Below are 16,287 nucleotides of genomic sequence, written 5' to 3'. Positions count from 1 at the left end.
TGGAAGTATCTTCAATGTTCACCTTCACTCACTGTATCACGTTACTTATTTTGTTGGTGTTTTATTAACTCTCCTTTGTAATGTCCTTGGCCTTGCGGTAAATAAATAAATAAATAAATAAATAAATAAATAAATAAATAAATAAATAATGTTTCGCAACTCACCTGTGGGTAGAAGACCAAGCAAGGGAGAAAAATTTTGCTCTTATTTCCATGTTCTTGCATGTTCAAAATCATATTTATCGTACAGTAATGAAAACTCTAGCCATAACGCCGCTTTTTTGTGTTTGGCTACAAATCTGGCGGTAAATTTCAATGACATGGCAACTATGGCTACTTTTTGCTTGAATTCTGGCTCTTTTTCAAGTCTACCCAATGGCAACCCTGCCGCACAGACAAACGAGGAAGGCAGGCTCGGGCGGGAATAGGGCCTAAAGTCCCTGTAGCAAGGGCGGGTGTTCTTTCCCGTGTATCTCAACTAGACAAATCACGGAATCGCAGACACCCTCACAAAATCACATCGCTGAAAATTGCAAGGGAAACACAGGAGAACCACAGTTCCGCTGTTTCTGCAGATTTCACGCATGGGTAAGTTTGGGCGTCTTGGACGTTTCAATCTTCTTTACATGGTTGAAAGGCGTTCGCAGCAGTTATTTTCTGCCCCCTTTTCAATTTATTCTGACGGCACTTTATATACGCGTTGATGGACATAACGTGTTGTAGGAATGAGTCTATGAATTCAGACGCGGACAGTTAAGCCTTAAACTTTACACTTTTAATCAGATCTCACGTAACATGCTAGAAATAGCCTGAATATAGCCAGGTCGTCTAGTTTCCTGGATATAGCTAGTACTTTACGCGGGACATTATTAAACGTTCCCTCAATGGGAAGGCACAGCGCAAATGAGAGAATGGACAAGAGCACGCAACACACACGAGCGCTGACTTACAACTGGATTTAGTTTGCACCAAACTGCCTTATAAATGCGCTTAAACTTCACAAATAACACATTGCTATTCAAAGAGAAGCGCTCGTGTGTGTTGCGTGTTCTTGTCCATTGTCTTAGTTGCAGTTGCGCTGTGCCTTCCCATTGCTATGAGCCAACTCGCCCAGATCAAAGTCTTACTACGTTCCCTCGTTCTAGCATAACCGTATGTTTTGGACGCTTACGTCAGTAGCCTAGATTCTAGTCCGGCAACCAAGACATACTCTAAACTTCATTTGCTGGCAGGCTAGTTGATGATCCATTGTTGTTAGGTATACCAGCACAATTCTGTGACAAGAAAACCGACGCACAAGACAGAGTGCTGACTTCAACTAACAGTTTATTGTTGGGCCAGTTCGGATGTTGATGGTTTTCCATAAGTACGCAAGATGTCCCACAAAGAAACTTAAAGTCAGCACTCCATCCTGTGTCTTCTTGGTTTTCTTGTTAGGTTTGTGCTGATATACCTATGAACTGTAGCCTACACGGTGCTTGAACACGGCCGCGTTGAGATTAACCATTCCGATTCTTTGTATAAATACGCGTCTGTCGGGTGACACGGTTACTTCTTTTGTGTCGGCCTTTCTCGCCTGCTGACGATATGCCTCATTTGTAATGCAAGACGTCGCTGCGATTATTCAGCAGTAAGCAGGCGTGCAGCTTTACACGTGACCCGGACATAACGCGTAGCACCGCGGACGTGACGGCGGTGCGACCACAATGTAAGAGGCAATTACTCTTAACTTATTCTTCTCAGCAAGCTCTTCGCGCAAAGTCCAATCCTCCACCGAAGGCGCGTCGGATGAAAACGCATGTACGTAAAGAACAATGAGCAGCAAAACGACTCAGAAAAGCAAATTCTAGAAATAAGTTTCAGTAGTTGCCTGAAGGTGAATACCTTTCACGACTTCTTTTTATTTTCTTTTTATAATATAGACGAACAAGTAGCGTCATTAATCAGCGTCTATGGCGGCTACGTTAGCGAAAAAGTCAAGCATGAAAAGCGATCGGTCGAGCTTTTATTCACGACTTGAATATTCAGTGCGGTTTTTTTCTTTTCACCTAAGCGTATAACGATTCCTGGAAAGGATTCCTCGATTGGAAGAAATACTAAGGCTGCTACGAAATATAACAAATATATGATTCCATGACAACTAGCAGGAGTGTAATCTGCTTGATATTTTTCCTTTTATTTTTAACAGAGGGCACCATGTCGTTCGACCTCCGGTCATTCGCAGTTGGTTGAAGGAAGGTTTCGACGTTTTATTCCAAACATGGACCAGTGAACCACGTGAGATGCGACCGGTGAGCACTGACTACTCTGAATTTGTACTTTCTGAACAAATAGCATACATCAACTTTTAACGCATCTATTAGCCGTTTAAACGATAGCGAACGACTCGGGTGCATCGCGGACGCTTCTTCTAGGATAGAGCTCGTGCAATTCGCGAGTCATAAGCAGATAGCTAGTGCTTCGGTGTCGTGGCCATGGCGGCTCTTATCCTGTTCGTGCAGCTCCCTATTCCGTCGGCAACATTTATAATGGTTCGACTGACCCATTGTCGTCACGCTTGCAATTTTTCATTCTTAATGTCGGGAACCACGGTGCTCAAGCGCGAATGCCGCCACATGCGCTTTGGAACGCAGGTGAAGGACTCATGTGGCTGTGGCTTTTCACGTCTATGAAAGCTTAGACAGAGGTCACTCTGTATATAGTGTAGAAATAAACATAGGTTGGCTCACTAACAAAATTACAGAAACACACACATACGTAAATGCGCGCCCACACGCACAGAAGTGCGGGCACCAGTGCATTTACTTACTCATCAGATATCTGTCGCCAAAAAGAAATAGTCATTTCTTGTGATGCACTGGCCTATTGAAAGAGCATAATAATAATAGTTCCTGGGGTTTTGCTTCCCAAAACCATGACATCATTATGAGGGAGCCGTAGGATAGGGCTCTGGAAATCTTGACCCCCTGGGAATGTTTAAATTGCAGCAAATTCGAAGCACACAGGCCTCTAGCCTTCTTGCCTCCATCGAAAATGCGGCCGCCACTGCCGGGATTCGATCCCGCGACCTGCGCGTCAGCAATCAACCACCATTACCACTAGACCACCGTGGCAGGTATATTGGAAGAACAGGAGGGTGTGCAATATATCTGATGTTTCAAGAAATGTGTCCAATACCCTCAAAAATCAGGAAAATGCGATATTTGCTTTCTGCCTTCAAATATTTTTTTTTCTGTAGCGGCAGGTATCTTAAGATACTTGAAGACATTATTTGGGACAGTAATTAGGAAAGTTAAATTATTAACATTTCAATTAGGGGAGTTAGGCGGTTATGTCAAATGGGAGAACTTGAAGTTCCTCATGCGAAGAAACCATCGCAGCTTTAAGATATAGTAAAAGTGGCCTCTAGTAGTTACTGCGGCGTAATGAAATTCAACAAAATTCAACGGCGAAACCGAAATGGCAAGCAGCCGACCAGACTGGCGTCACTGTTCAAGACAACGATTAGAGTGGTGTAGGACGCTCACTCATTCTGGACGCCTCAGAAGAATATGGCAGTAGCGCTCTTCCATATTTCGGTTTCGATTTCGCCACTAAATTTGGATGAATTTCATTACTTCGCAATTACTACTAGATGTCGTCCTATTACACGCCGCCGTCCACCAACGTAGTGAACCTTTCGCATGTAAGTCTAAACAGGGACGAACTCCGCGTCTTGTCACGGGTCCTCGCTTTTTGTCCTGCAACTGGTGGATATGACGATTTTCAACTGGCTAAGGATTTAGAGAATTTTTCACGTAACTTGCGCCTACGAGAATATTTCCATGACCGTCCGTCCACTAGCGACATGCAGCCAGTTGTGTTTACCAACAACCGTTGGACCCCTCCGGCCCAACGTGATAAATATCTAGACATGTATATTGAAGCAGTCCAACGCGACGTGCTTAAAGCCTACGAAAAGCAAAAACCGTTTAAATCAAACATTTCATTTGAGGAAAGGAAAGCTATTTCATCACTGGCTAAACGCAGTGATATCGTGATAAAGCCAGCCGACAAAGGTGGTGCCGTTGTTATTATGAATAAAACGGATTATATAAGCGAAGCCCATAGACAGCTTAACAATCCCATTTTTTATAAGCACTTAGACTATGATCCCACTGAAGAGTTTAAAGCAGTTGTCCAAGATACCGTCAACGATCTCGTAAAAGATAATCAATTAGGCGACAAGGCAGTACGCTCCCTCGTCCCGCTCAGTCCCGTCCCTGGCAGGTTCTACTTGCTGCCCAAAATACATAAAGAAAACTGTCCTGGACGCCCCTTTGTTTCGGGCATTGGCACTGTTACGGAGCAACTTTCCCGCTACGTTGATGTAATAATCAGTAGCCTTCCATGTAAATTCTCTTCCTATCTCAAAGACACAAATCATTTTTTGTTGGACATTGATGAAATCGTGATACCAGATAATTCCGTGCTCGTGACATTAGATGTGGTTTCACTGTATACCAATATACCCCATAGCGATGGCATCAAGGCAGTAATTCAAGCGTACGAAGAGCTGTCTGATGAAAAGCCCATTGGAAGTGATACATTAGCTACCTTATAGAAATTAATCTTACAGCTTAATAATTTTGAATTTGATGGCTCCCACTACCTTCAAGTAAGTGGAACATCAATGGACACTCGCATTGGACCTAATTACGCTAGCCTTTTCATGTCTGTTCTGGAAAATGACTTTTTAGGAATTCGCGCGTTAAAGCCTCTTTATTATAAGCGATTTATAGATGACATTTTTTTGGTCTGGCCCCGTGGTGAAAATGAACTTTTATCTTTTATAGCTGATTTTAACACTGTTCACCAATCTATTTCGTTTTCGCATGAATACTCTCGTTCTACCGTTAACTTTCTGGACGTCACAGTTTGCATCTCTGACAACAAACTAACCACTAGGCTTTACAGGAAACCTACAGACAGGCACCGTTATCTTCACTTTAAAAGTTCACATGTAAAACATTGGAAAACCAGTATACCGTACAGTCAGGCGCTCCGCTTTAAGAGAATTTGCTCTGAGCAGTCAGACTTCTATGCAAACTGCGTACAACTCCGCGAATCTTTGATCCAGCAGCAATACCCACCCCGCATTGTTGAGGATGCCGTCAAAAGAGCCGATGCGCTGAATCGCAAGGATTTGTTTAGCGCTAAAAAGCAACCATCTGTTCAGGCACAAAGTAATCTAGTTCTAACACACTCAGCATCGTTCCCAAACGTTTCCTCAATTCTCAAAAAACATTTCAACATACTAGCGCAGAGTGCTCATCTTAAAGTAATCTTTCCACTGCCACCTCGGGTAGTCTTCAGACGGTCTCGCAATCTGCATGACATCCTAACTTCATCTAAAACAAGGGTTCCCGATAATGTCGGTTGTCGACCTTGCAAAAAACCACGATGCAAGGTTTGCGCGCATATGACGACGTCACACATTGCTAAAAGCACTGCTTCTGATTTCTTCTATAAAATTAAAGGAAATTTTACGTGTGGCACTTACAATTGCATCTATTTGCTCGAATGTTCCGTCTGCAAATTACAGTACATTGGACAAACCGAAACGCCCTTCAGATATCGGTTCAACAACCACAAGTGTCATGCTGCAACCATTCCTAATCTTCCGCTATCAAAACACGTGCACATTCCGGGCCACTCATTTGATAATATTACAGCTACAATCCTTCAGTCTGGTTTCCGTTCCCACCACGAAAGAGAGCTTCGAGAATCGTATTTAATCTATGAGTTTAAAGCCGTCACTTGTGGTATGAATGAAAGCGCTGGCAAACTTTCATTTTGACCCATTTAGTTTCTTAAACACTCTTGACTACACCCGCTATTATTGCCGCTATGCTTTCACGCAGATCGATTAGTTCCCTGCTTGAGCTTTGTCGGATCATGACAAGATGTTACACCCGCGTTTATGTTTATCGATAACTTGCTCGCAGTTGTACCTATGACGTGCTATTGATGCCTGTACCGGTGACACACACGTTATGTGGCTTCAACATTTTGTACTAATTGTTAATCATTCTTTACTCTTTTATTCGTTTTGTCTTGCGCAAGTGCGCACGTGTATATATATATATATATATATATATATATATATATATATATATATATATATATATATATATATTATTTTGGTATGAAGTGCCCGTAACGTATGTACAGTCAGCCAAGGCTTCAAGTGGCGCGAGTGAGCGGCAGTGTCTTGTGTATCTCCGTCATATGACTGAATTAAGTCCCGAGAAGGGTATGTATATACATATATATATATATATATATATATATATATATATATATATATATATATATATATATATATATATATATATATTGATGAAGTGGTACTGAGCGTGGACCTGTAGTAACGGTCTACAACGCGTCAAATAGCTAATGGATGGTTGCAGTCACCTCTGTTGAACTTCGTTCCTCGCCACTGTCTACATGCTTTATTCTATTACGCGAAGAGCAGTAAAACTGGATTTGGAAAGAAGACTTCGGTCGTCCTCAGAAAAGTTCGCTACGTTGTTCGAGACAACGAAAGCTCCGTTCTAGAAGAGCACTCCACTCGACGGTGTTAGTAGACTTGCGTGAGATGGCAACACTGCTTTATGGATTCGTTACGCAACAAGAACATCGCTAAAAGCCTCGTCCCACTGGGAAAGTTGTATGGAAGCACTTGCGAGATATTTTTGGGGAGAACTGAGTTAGCCCCGCTTCTTCTGGTCTACCTGGAAAAATACGCGCACCATTTCACAAAGGCTGCTATAGAAGGACGACTCAATGAAACATCCTTAAAATAAAGCAACACAGATAAACGTTACTTCAATGAGATGTTGAGGAACCCGAGGTTAACAAAAAAAGCTTAAAAACATGTTTGCGAGGTAGGGTCTCGGATCATACAGGTGTATTTGTTATTGGCGTCACAGTTTCAGGTGATAACACTTCAGGCGGCTTGCGAGTGGATTTCATGGCGCAATCTGAGTTGAGTCAAGACAAGCAAGCGAAAAAGAATTAGAATGACTTGGCGGAAAGTGGAAATCTCTTGAAATTAAATTCGTGAAAAATGGATCTGGAAGACAATTTTTGGAACTTTTTAAAGACGATAGTCTTTCTTGGGGAACTTTGAAACGCACAAATTTTGGTCTGTCTGTCTGCCTTTCTGTTTGTCTGTCTGTCACCCGATTCAGCCACCTGTTTAAAGTTGAACCACCTGCTTACCACCCACACATCTTGAACTGGTACGGCTGTTCATACTTGTGAACGTTGTCGATCAAAAACTAAATATTACGCATATCTGAGGCGCAACATCACTAGGTAAGTATTAGGTGGTGTGTTCCTTTAATAGAAAATACATAGACACGTAATTCTAAAGACCCTAGTTTCTTAAGCTGCGCTGATAATGCCGCTGCGCTGAAAATGCCTATGCGCGCCGAAGAACACCCTCTGCCACGGAGGAAGGAAACCCTCTGCACAAGCTGATGTTTCCCGACGTATTGCCAGGTGGCGTCCATATCTCACGCAGCGCCTCCTCTATCGTCCTTTTTTCTTTTATTTTCTTTGATTTCGTGAGACCTACACATTTCGTTCCGAGTATTGCAAAACTACACCACCTGGAGAGCAGTGGTTTAAAAATTGAGCAAGAAAGGTGTACAAAATACTAGGTGGGTAGGTAAAAACTTTATTCTCCCTTTTGAAAGGAAAGGGGCAAAGAGATAGAGAGGGGTGAAGGTTGCTACACACGGTAGTAGTCCTCCGCAATCCTTTCTGCCCAACCCAGCATGGCCTCTGTGACGTACCTAAGCACCCCCATCCCAGTCTCAATTTTTAGCAATGTTGTTTCACCTTGTTATTCGCAACAACCAAGCCCCTTGCGGTCCAAATGCTGCGAGTACTTAACGCATGTGTTGCCGGTTCCCTGTAGAATGGAAGTATGTTTTACAAATTGCTGTTCTTTATATATAAGAAGTGCGCAAACTACTCACAGATCGAACACCGTTACTGTAGGAAAGATTATTGACTGTGTCTCAGTCGAGCCGTCCCTCTGACGAATTATAGCATCAATAGTACTCGCCTCCTCTATGCGATAGAACATTCGAATTAGGCACACTCCTTTTCGCCCCAGGTTCAGTTTGGTGTGATCATCACCAGCCTGACTACGCCCACTGCAAGGCGAATGCCTTTCCGCGCCCGCCTATGCTCTATACCGCATGCAATGAGTATGCGCTAGCAGACCACATCTCACCGCCATCGCCCATCTCACCACAGAGGAATGGGAAGCAGAAATAACTTGTAACTAATGCTAGTGGACTTCTGCGGCGCTATCGTGTATGAGTCCAAGCAATCAATTGTCTGTTAAGGAGGGAGAGAAGAAAAAAAGAGAGAAAACAGGGAGGTTAACCAGAAAGACTTCCTATTGGCTACGCTACACTGGCGGATTATGGAAGGGGAACAGAAAGATGAGAAAGAGAGAGGAGGGAAGTCAACAAGAAGAAATTAAAAAAAAAAAGTGGCAGTGAATTCACAGCAGCGTGCGGCACTGCACCACAAGTCAGAGGTGCTCGCACAAGCCCGTAGTACTCGACAAGCACAAGACTGCCTTCACTGCCTTGTGGGTCGTCGAGAGATGGGGACGGTGTTTGTTGTGTCCGCGATAGCTCACCTGATAACCGAACTGTCGTTAGTGCGCATGTTCCCACTAGTGCTTAAATGGTAGCGCTCAATGCACGATCGGTACATTCGTTATGTAACCGTCAACCCGTAAGCTTCGGGTAATAAATGTTGCTGTTCCCCGTTGGAACCCTGGCCTGTCAGTCCCTGAACGAGATTCAACACTGGCGACGAGGGTGGGACGAAAAAAATCGAGAAGCAGCGAGCAGTTGGTTGAAGCGACAATGCAGTCTGCAGGGCAGCTGGGCCAGATGGAGTCGTTCGACGTTACTGAAAGCGACTGGACGGCATACAAGGAGAGGTTGACATCTTTTTTGATTGTCAACAAGGTTCCCGACAGCCACAAGGTACACGCATTCCTCAGCATCATCGGACCGCGTACGTATGGGTTGCTGAAGTCGTTGGCTACGCCGGACCTGCCATCGGAAAAAAGTTTCGAACAACTGAAGAGCCTCTTGGATGCACATCTTGCCCCAAAGCCGTCCATAATAGGGGAGCGAGCGAAGTTTTACCGAAGAACACAGAGCGAAGGCGAGTCTCTGCCCGAATATGTTGCGGAACTTCGGAAGTTGGCCCAGAGTTGTCAGTTTGGAGCGAATTTGGACGAAGCGCTGCGGGATCGTTTCGTTTGTGGACTACTTCGAGAGGACGTGCAGCGAGTACTCTTTACCGAGGACGACAAACTGACGTTCCCGAAAGCAGTCGAGCGCGCCCTGGCAATGGAAGCAGCCCGGAAAACTGTCGCCGAGACTAGAGTCGTGGAGTCAATGACCACACAGCTGCACCAAATGGAGGGAGAAGGTAATTATGCCCCTGCTGATCTGTACGAGGCGCAAGCGATTGCCGGTAGGCAGCTACAGGCTTGTTATCGCTGCGGTTCTCAGAGCCACACGCATTCACTATGCCCGTACGTTAAGGAGACGTGCTATAAGTGTGGAAAGAAAGGGCATATTCAAAGGGCCTGTCGCAGCAACAGGCAATCTTTTGGCGGGCATCAGCAGAAACGGAGTGTGAAAACGCTGAAAGTGGTGACGCAGGTGCCACCCATGGGCGTTTCGGAACAAGTGTCTTCTTGTCGCACTCCTATTTTTGTTGGACTAAAGATAAATGGAGCACTGGTGGAAATGGAACTTGACACGGGAGCCGCGGTGTCTATCATGCCTTACAAGCAGTTCAAGCAGCAGGTCCCTTCAGCTAGCTGCGAACCAACCGACATCGTCCTGCGCACCTATACCGGAGCCCTCGTCCAACCTTGCGGCGTGGCGGTCGTCAGTGTGCAGCACGGCGAACAGACGGCGAAACTACCACTCTACCTCGTCGATCAAGCAGGACCACCGCTGCTAGGGCGTGAATGGCTGCACACAGTACAGCTAGACTGGAACCAGATTTGGGGCCTCAACCACGTCTCAAGGTCAGTGTTCGACTTGTCTTCCCGAATGAAGGAAAGGCTAGAGACGTTGCTTGCAAAATACAAAATGCTGTTCAAGGATGAGCTAGGCGCTATCACAGACGAAAGGGCCGAGCTGTTTTTCAAAGCCGACCACCGGCCGAGATTCCTAAAAGCAAGGAATGTGCCATTCGCATTGCAGTCAGCAGTAGAAGCCGAGATAGAAAAATTGGTTCAGCTGGGAATACTCACACCCGTGAATACTTCAGAATATGCCACTCCCGCCGTCCCTGTGATAAAGAAAGATGGAAGCATACGCCTATGTGGGGATTATAAGACAACGATAAATCCTTGACTGGACATCGCACACTATCCGCTGCCTAAAATCGATGATCTATTGGCTGCGTTGGCCGGGGGAATGCATTTTACTAAGATAGATCTCAACAGGGCATACCAACAAGTACTCATGGCGGAAGAGTCGAAGAAGTACCTAACTTTGAACACGCAGAAAGGGCTGTTCGTAGTCAACAGGCTACCCTTCAGAATAGCGTCAGCGCCAGGTATTTTTCAGAAAATAATGGACACAATGCTGAAGGGCCTAAACGGAGTTTGTTGTTATCTTGATGACATATTGGTCACGGGAAAAAACGCTGAAGAACACATGATAAACCTAGAAGCACTGTTGAGACGTTTGCTGGAGCGAGGCGTCAGAATAAAGAAAGAAAAATGTGCGTTCTTTCAAAATGAGCTGTGTTACCTGGGGCACAAAATCAGTGCAGCAGGAATATCTGCGTCACCAGAGAAAATTGAAGCAGTCATAAACGCTGCCGCACCGACAAACAAGCAGCAACTGCAGTCCTTCCTAGGTGTCGTGAATTACTATAGAAAGTTTGTGCCTAATCTATCAACAGTTGCTGCGCCCTTTTACCAGCTTTTACGGAAGGACGCTCCTTGGTGCTGGGACGAGTGCTGCCGAGAAGCGTTCAAAGAAGTTAAAAGAACGTTGTCATCGCCGCAGGTGCTGGCCCATTACGACCCGGATCGACCATTGAAGCTGGCCTGTGACGCATCGCAGTACGGGGTAGGTGCAGTGCTTTCCCATGTTTGTGAGGACGGAAAGTCTAGACCAGTTGCTTTTGCTTCGCGCACGCTTTCCGAAGCAGAGAAGAAATATAGCCAGCTTGAAAAAGAGGCGTTGGCCATAATCTTTGGCATAAAAAAGTTTCATTGCTATATTTATGGCCGAGCATTCACTTTAATCACTGATCATAAGCCCTTACAGCAAATTTTGGGGCCAACAACAGGTATCTCGCCTATCGCGGCTGCGCGCCTACAGCGGTGGGCTGTGACGCTGTCGGCATACAGATACGACCTTCTTTTTAAAAACTCAGCCGATAACGCAGAAGCCGATTTTTGTTCCCGTTTGCCGCTACCCTGTGTGAAAGACGAAACGCAGGAATCTGAAGAGACTTTCTATTCATTGCGGCTGGCCTCTCTACCAGTGTCGAGCAAAGGGATTGCGCATGCCACAGAGCAGGATAATGACCTGGTGAAAGTAAAAGAGTGCATAGGCACAGGCTGGCCAATATTTGTCAGTGACGATAGACTGAAACAGTACTTCGCCAGACGCAATCAACTGACATTGCATCAAGGATGCACTATGCTGGGAACACGAGTCGTCATCCCGGCAAAGCTGCAGAGGGTAGTTCTGGACGAATTACACGAGGGTCACCCAGGTATAGTTCGCAGCAAGGCGCTAGCGCGTAGTTACGTCTGGTGGCCGTCCATCGATGGGGACCTTGAGCGTATGGTGAAATCATGTGCACATTGCCAAGAACAGCGCAGTGCCCCTTGCAAAGCTCCGTTGCACCCGTGGTCCTGGCCCTCAGTGCCGTGGCAACGCATACATATAGATTTTGCAGGGCCATTTCAACAGTCAATGTTTCTTATAGTGGTCGATGCTCACTCGAAGTGGCCAGAAGTATTCCTGATGCGTTCAACTACTACAGATGCCACGATTGAGTGCTTGAGAGATGTTTTCGCTCGTTTTGGGTTCCCTGAGACGATTGTTTCAGATAACGGCCCACAGTTCACGTCACAGGAGTTCAAGCAGTTCGTAAGGGAGATGGGTTGCCGACACGTGCAAACAGCCCCCTACAATCCCAGTGCCAATGGACTCGCGGAGCGTTTCGTCCAAACCCTGAAGAACGCGCTAAAGAAGGATGACGCACGACAACCAATGAAGGTAAAGCTCAACAAGTTCCTGCTCGCTTATCGCAACACGCCCCATGTTACAACGCACGAGGCACCAGCTAACTTGTTGTTGGGGCGACGTTTGCGCACCCGCCTGGATGTGCTCAAACCCGCCGTGGGGGAAAGGGTGGCGTACGAACAGTTCAAACAAACGGTGAACAGACGGTGTCGTGTGCGCGAAGTGAGTGTTGGTGACCATGTTCTTGCACGCAATTACAGGGGACAGCCCAAACGGATGCCTGCTGTGGTGACTGCTCAAAGTGGACCAGTGTCTTTCAGGGTACGAGCATCGACACCTTCGGGATTCTTCGAGTGGCGGCGCCACGAGAACCAGCTACTTCAAGGCACGGCAGGGCTTGCCGAAAACGCCGCGCAAGACGACGGTTTCTCCGTGTGGCCACAGAGCAACACCGAGCCGGAGCCAGCACCTTCATTGCCTGCAGCTAGTGTTTCGCTTTCACGAACGACGTCGGTGACGGACACTTCTCGAGGCGACCAGGATCGCCGCTACACATTAAGGAATCGCCGACCACCGGATCGTTTCTGAGAGGGAACTATAAGCTTCATAATAAAAGCAGAGGAAGTGTTGTGTCCGCGATAGCTCACCTGATAACCGAACTGTCGTTAGTGTGCATGTGCCCACTAGTGCTTAAATGGTAGCGCTCAATGCACGATCGGTACATTCGTTATGTAACCGTCAACCCGTAAGCTTCTGGTAATAAATGTTGCTGTTCCCCGTTGGAACCCTGGCCTGTCAGTCCCTGAACGAGATTCAACAGTGTTCCAGTAGCACCTGTACGGAAAGTGGCCGATCGTTCAGTTGTCGCTGTGCGTTGGAAAGTACTTGTTTCTCCGAGCAAATCCAGGACAGTGGCTCAGAAAGCGGTCGATGTTTTCTTCGGCGCCGTAAACCTCGCATGGTGCACTGTCAGTCATTCTAATTCACGTTGTATACGCCTTTTCAAAGACAGCTCCCAACTAAAGGCGATAGAGAAGCGAAGCTTCGCGTTTATGAAGGCCAGATTGAAGTCGGAGTTCCACGGAAGGGTTCAGTTGATGAAGTCGGGTGTGCCTTATGTTTGGCGCGTTCCACTCCGTCAGTGTGAGACTGCGGACCATTTGTCGAATCTGGCTCCCATTGTGTGTCCTTGAAAGCGGAATTGGAACGATGTTTGCTCCTTGATGTGATGCGCGAGCAGCGTTATCTGCGAAATCATTGCCACTGATACCGTTAAGGTGCACGCTGTTTCATGGGGCTGCAGTGGTGATGAATGGGCACCTGTCATCACTGGTCTTCGCGCACTAATCGATGCGTGCTAAAGTTGATAGTCTGCCTCGAGGACATTCAGACTAACTTCCCTGAATTTCGAGGAAAACTCCAGGGGCACCCACGTGCTCTATGCTTGGAATGCTACAGACTAGATATTACCACACTCCTTGCTAAAGCGCTTCATAGAACAGGAAAACTCACAGGAATGCCGCAATTGCGGACGCAAATGTCGCAATTTCGACCACATGCTCTGGCTGTGCCCCTTCCTTAGAGGCTTCTTCACTTCAAACCAAGGACTCCTGAATCCCCCCTCAAGAGTCCAAGACATCCACAACTCCAGGCAGTCCGGAAGGCCCATGATGTTGCGGTGGGTGTAGGCCTGCCAGTCCCGTCATGGGCGGAGCCACCGGCTCATCCTGGGTCCCCCCAGGCGTGAGCTCTTGAGCACCTAAATAAAGTGCTTGTCATGACATGTCATGCCCACGTGCTCGATCTCCGTGTAGCATTCTTGGCACACGGATTCCGCACAGCGCCACTTTGTGGTGTCCTTGCGAAAAAATTGGAGGACCCTTAAGCTTCGCCTTTAAGAGTTGAACGCGATAGCGAAATCCGGCCCCTAGTGCGCACTTCAACCACTAAGTGCATACTTATTAATCTGTATTGTTACACACACACGCACACAGATACACATGTGCGCGCGCGCGCAAATGGTAGAGGTTTTCGATCTAAAACAAGAATCGCATGGCCTCCAAGATGTACGCCGCGCGCTTGCCATCTCGGAGGCCATAAAGAGTCGAGACATGTTTCTCACAATGCCTCACAGATGGAAGCACATTATCTAGCGTTTGCTGTTTGCTTGATCAACGCCTCCTCTAGAAAGCCAGCGTTCGCTTGATATGTTTTCCGCTAGATGGACATAGTTGTCCATTTTTAGAGCTGTTTGAAAGTTCGTGTGTGTTTTTAGCGGCGATGGCTGCACTATCCCGGCCTTTTTCGACGTAGTTTGGTGGGTCTCGCCAATGCGCCTACAAATCGTAGAGTGGGCTCGTTTTTGTCGTGACACCTGCCGAACAAAATGCGTTAAGGAGACTCCTTCACTACATGACATTTATGTAGTGTTCTTTTCTGGAGCAGCTGCAAGTAACATCGTGGCTTTGTGGTAGCACACCTGCTTGCCACGCGAACGACCCGGGTTCGATCCTCAATGGGACCGAAGATTTTATTCTTTATTTTATTTGCTTCTTTCTCGATTTTTCGCTCACGGACGATTTTTCGCTCACAACCAACGGTGCCGACACCGACACGGGAATTTCTGCGACACGAGCTCTCTAACGCTATCGCGTTAAAACGTCTCTCCGAAATCGGTGCTATAGTTGCACTGGGAGTAGAGTCACAGTGGACAGCCTAGAAATGCGTTCCTAAACATCTCTGCCTGTATTACAGCCTTATCACTATTATGAATCGCAGAGTGGCTACTTTGCATTAAAAAGACTTCCCGTTTCCTTAGGGCGATTTCGAGAAGGCAACTGGGCTTTGCGTACTGCATATGATGAAATACTGTTTGCCAGAAGATCTGATTGTCGGCCAGAACCATTGTGGCGGCTTTGTTCAATGACATGCGCAGCTCTGCGATGCAGCGTTCGGCTTCACGATCGGCAGTTCTCCGCCACCAAATATTGAGTGTATGTTACAGCTGTGCAGAATCTCTGCTCAAAGTTGCTCCATGGTACAATGCGCAGCACTGTGAACAGGTCGTCATCCCCCATGAACACACAGGCAAAAAAAATGTGCCCGTACAGGCCGAGAGAAACTTTATTGAGGTGAAATCATAGATCCTTCATCAAACGCATAAATTTACCATTGATGTCGGCGTCTTTGAGTTTGGCCAGACATGAGATGACTGGCGTCGGCGTCAACATGAATGACGCAATATATGAAATAAAAGGCGCTCAAATTTCCCATGATACTTAAGTGAATGTGCGTGTGCAGTGGGCGTACCAAGTCGCATGACCTCAGTGCAACATGACCCCATCATTGACACCACCCTGTGACGTCATTACGACTTCACTGATTGCCGAAATTTATGACGCCATAGGGAAGTCATGATAACGTCGAAACTAGACGTCACATGATGACGTCATCGCAGGACATTGTCGCTTGGTCAAAGGCCCACGGAGCTTGGGCAAAGCCGCGTTAGGTTCAGAAAACTTTCGAAGACAGTGGTGCGGGAACGGGTAGGATCAATACCATGACTGAGAAAAAGGCTTTGGCGTTCGAGTCGTCTCATGATTTAGTGCAAGCTTTGCCATTTCTTTTGTTCGCAATACAACGGAATCTTTCCACACATTATTAAGGCTCTAGTTCTGCGTAGCGTAGTAGATTGGATGTTGTCCCGTATATACCAATTATCAGGGCACAGCCACAGAAGGTGTTGGATGTCTGCCACTTACGGAGGAACCTGACAGCATGAAAACGTCTCTATGTTGCCAGTTGCGCAACTGTATAAATTGCTGTGATAATTAGCGCTTTTTTTTCGGTCCTAGTCGTGTATTATGACATTTTAGGATTTCTAGCATTTGAAATACCGTTGTCCTGCTAAATTGTGATTTATATTCTACTCTTAGAAGCATTTGATATACTGTTCAATCTGTACCTCCTTTAGT

At 46.4% G+C, this 16,287-nt stretch overlaps 2 protein-coding genes across 2 annotated transcripts; both read left to right on the top strand.

The window, feature by feature from the left end:
• Positions 1-8,881: 8,881 nt before the first annotated feature.
• Positions 8,882-10,456, top strand: LOC125760229 (uncharacterized protein K02A2.6-like). The gene has a single exon (XM_049420028.1). It carries the CDS (start codon positions 8,939-8,941, stop codon positions 10,454-10,456), a length of 1,518 nt encoding a protein of 505 aa, XP_049275985.1. The 5' UTR covers positions 8,882-8,938.
• A 1,305-nt stretch (positions 10,457-11,761) lies between these two features.
• LOC125760228 (uncharacterized protein K02A2.6-like) lies at positions 11,762-12,901 on the top strand. Its single transcript, XM_049420027.1, has one exon. It carries the CDS (start codon positions 11,762-11,764, stop codon positions 12,899-12,901), a length of 1,140 nt encoding a protein of 379 aa, XP_049275984.1.
• Positions 12,902-16,287: the final 3,386 nt, after the last annotated feature.

This window comes from Rhipicephalus sanguineus, chromosome 10 (assembly GCF_013339695.2).
Source record: "Rhipicephalus sanguineus isolate Rsan-2018 chromosome 10, BIME_Rsan_1.4, whole genome shotgun sequence".
In the NCBI taxonomy this organism is placed as follows: Eukaryota; Metazoa; Arthropoda; class Arachnida; order Ixodida; family Ixodidae; genus Rhipicephalus; species Rhipicephalus sanguineus.
This window is presented reverse-complemented; position numbering and strand designations above follow the sequence as displayed.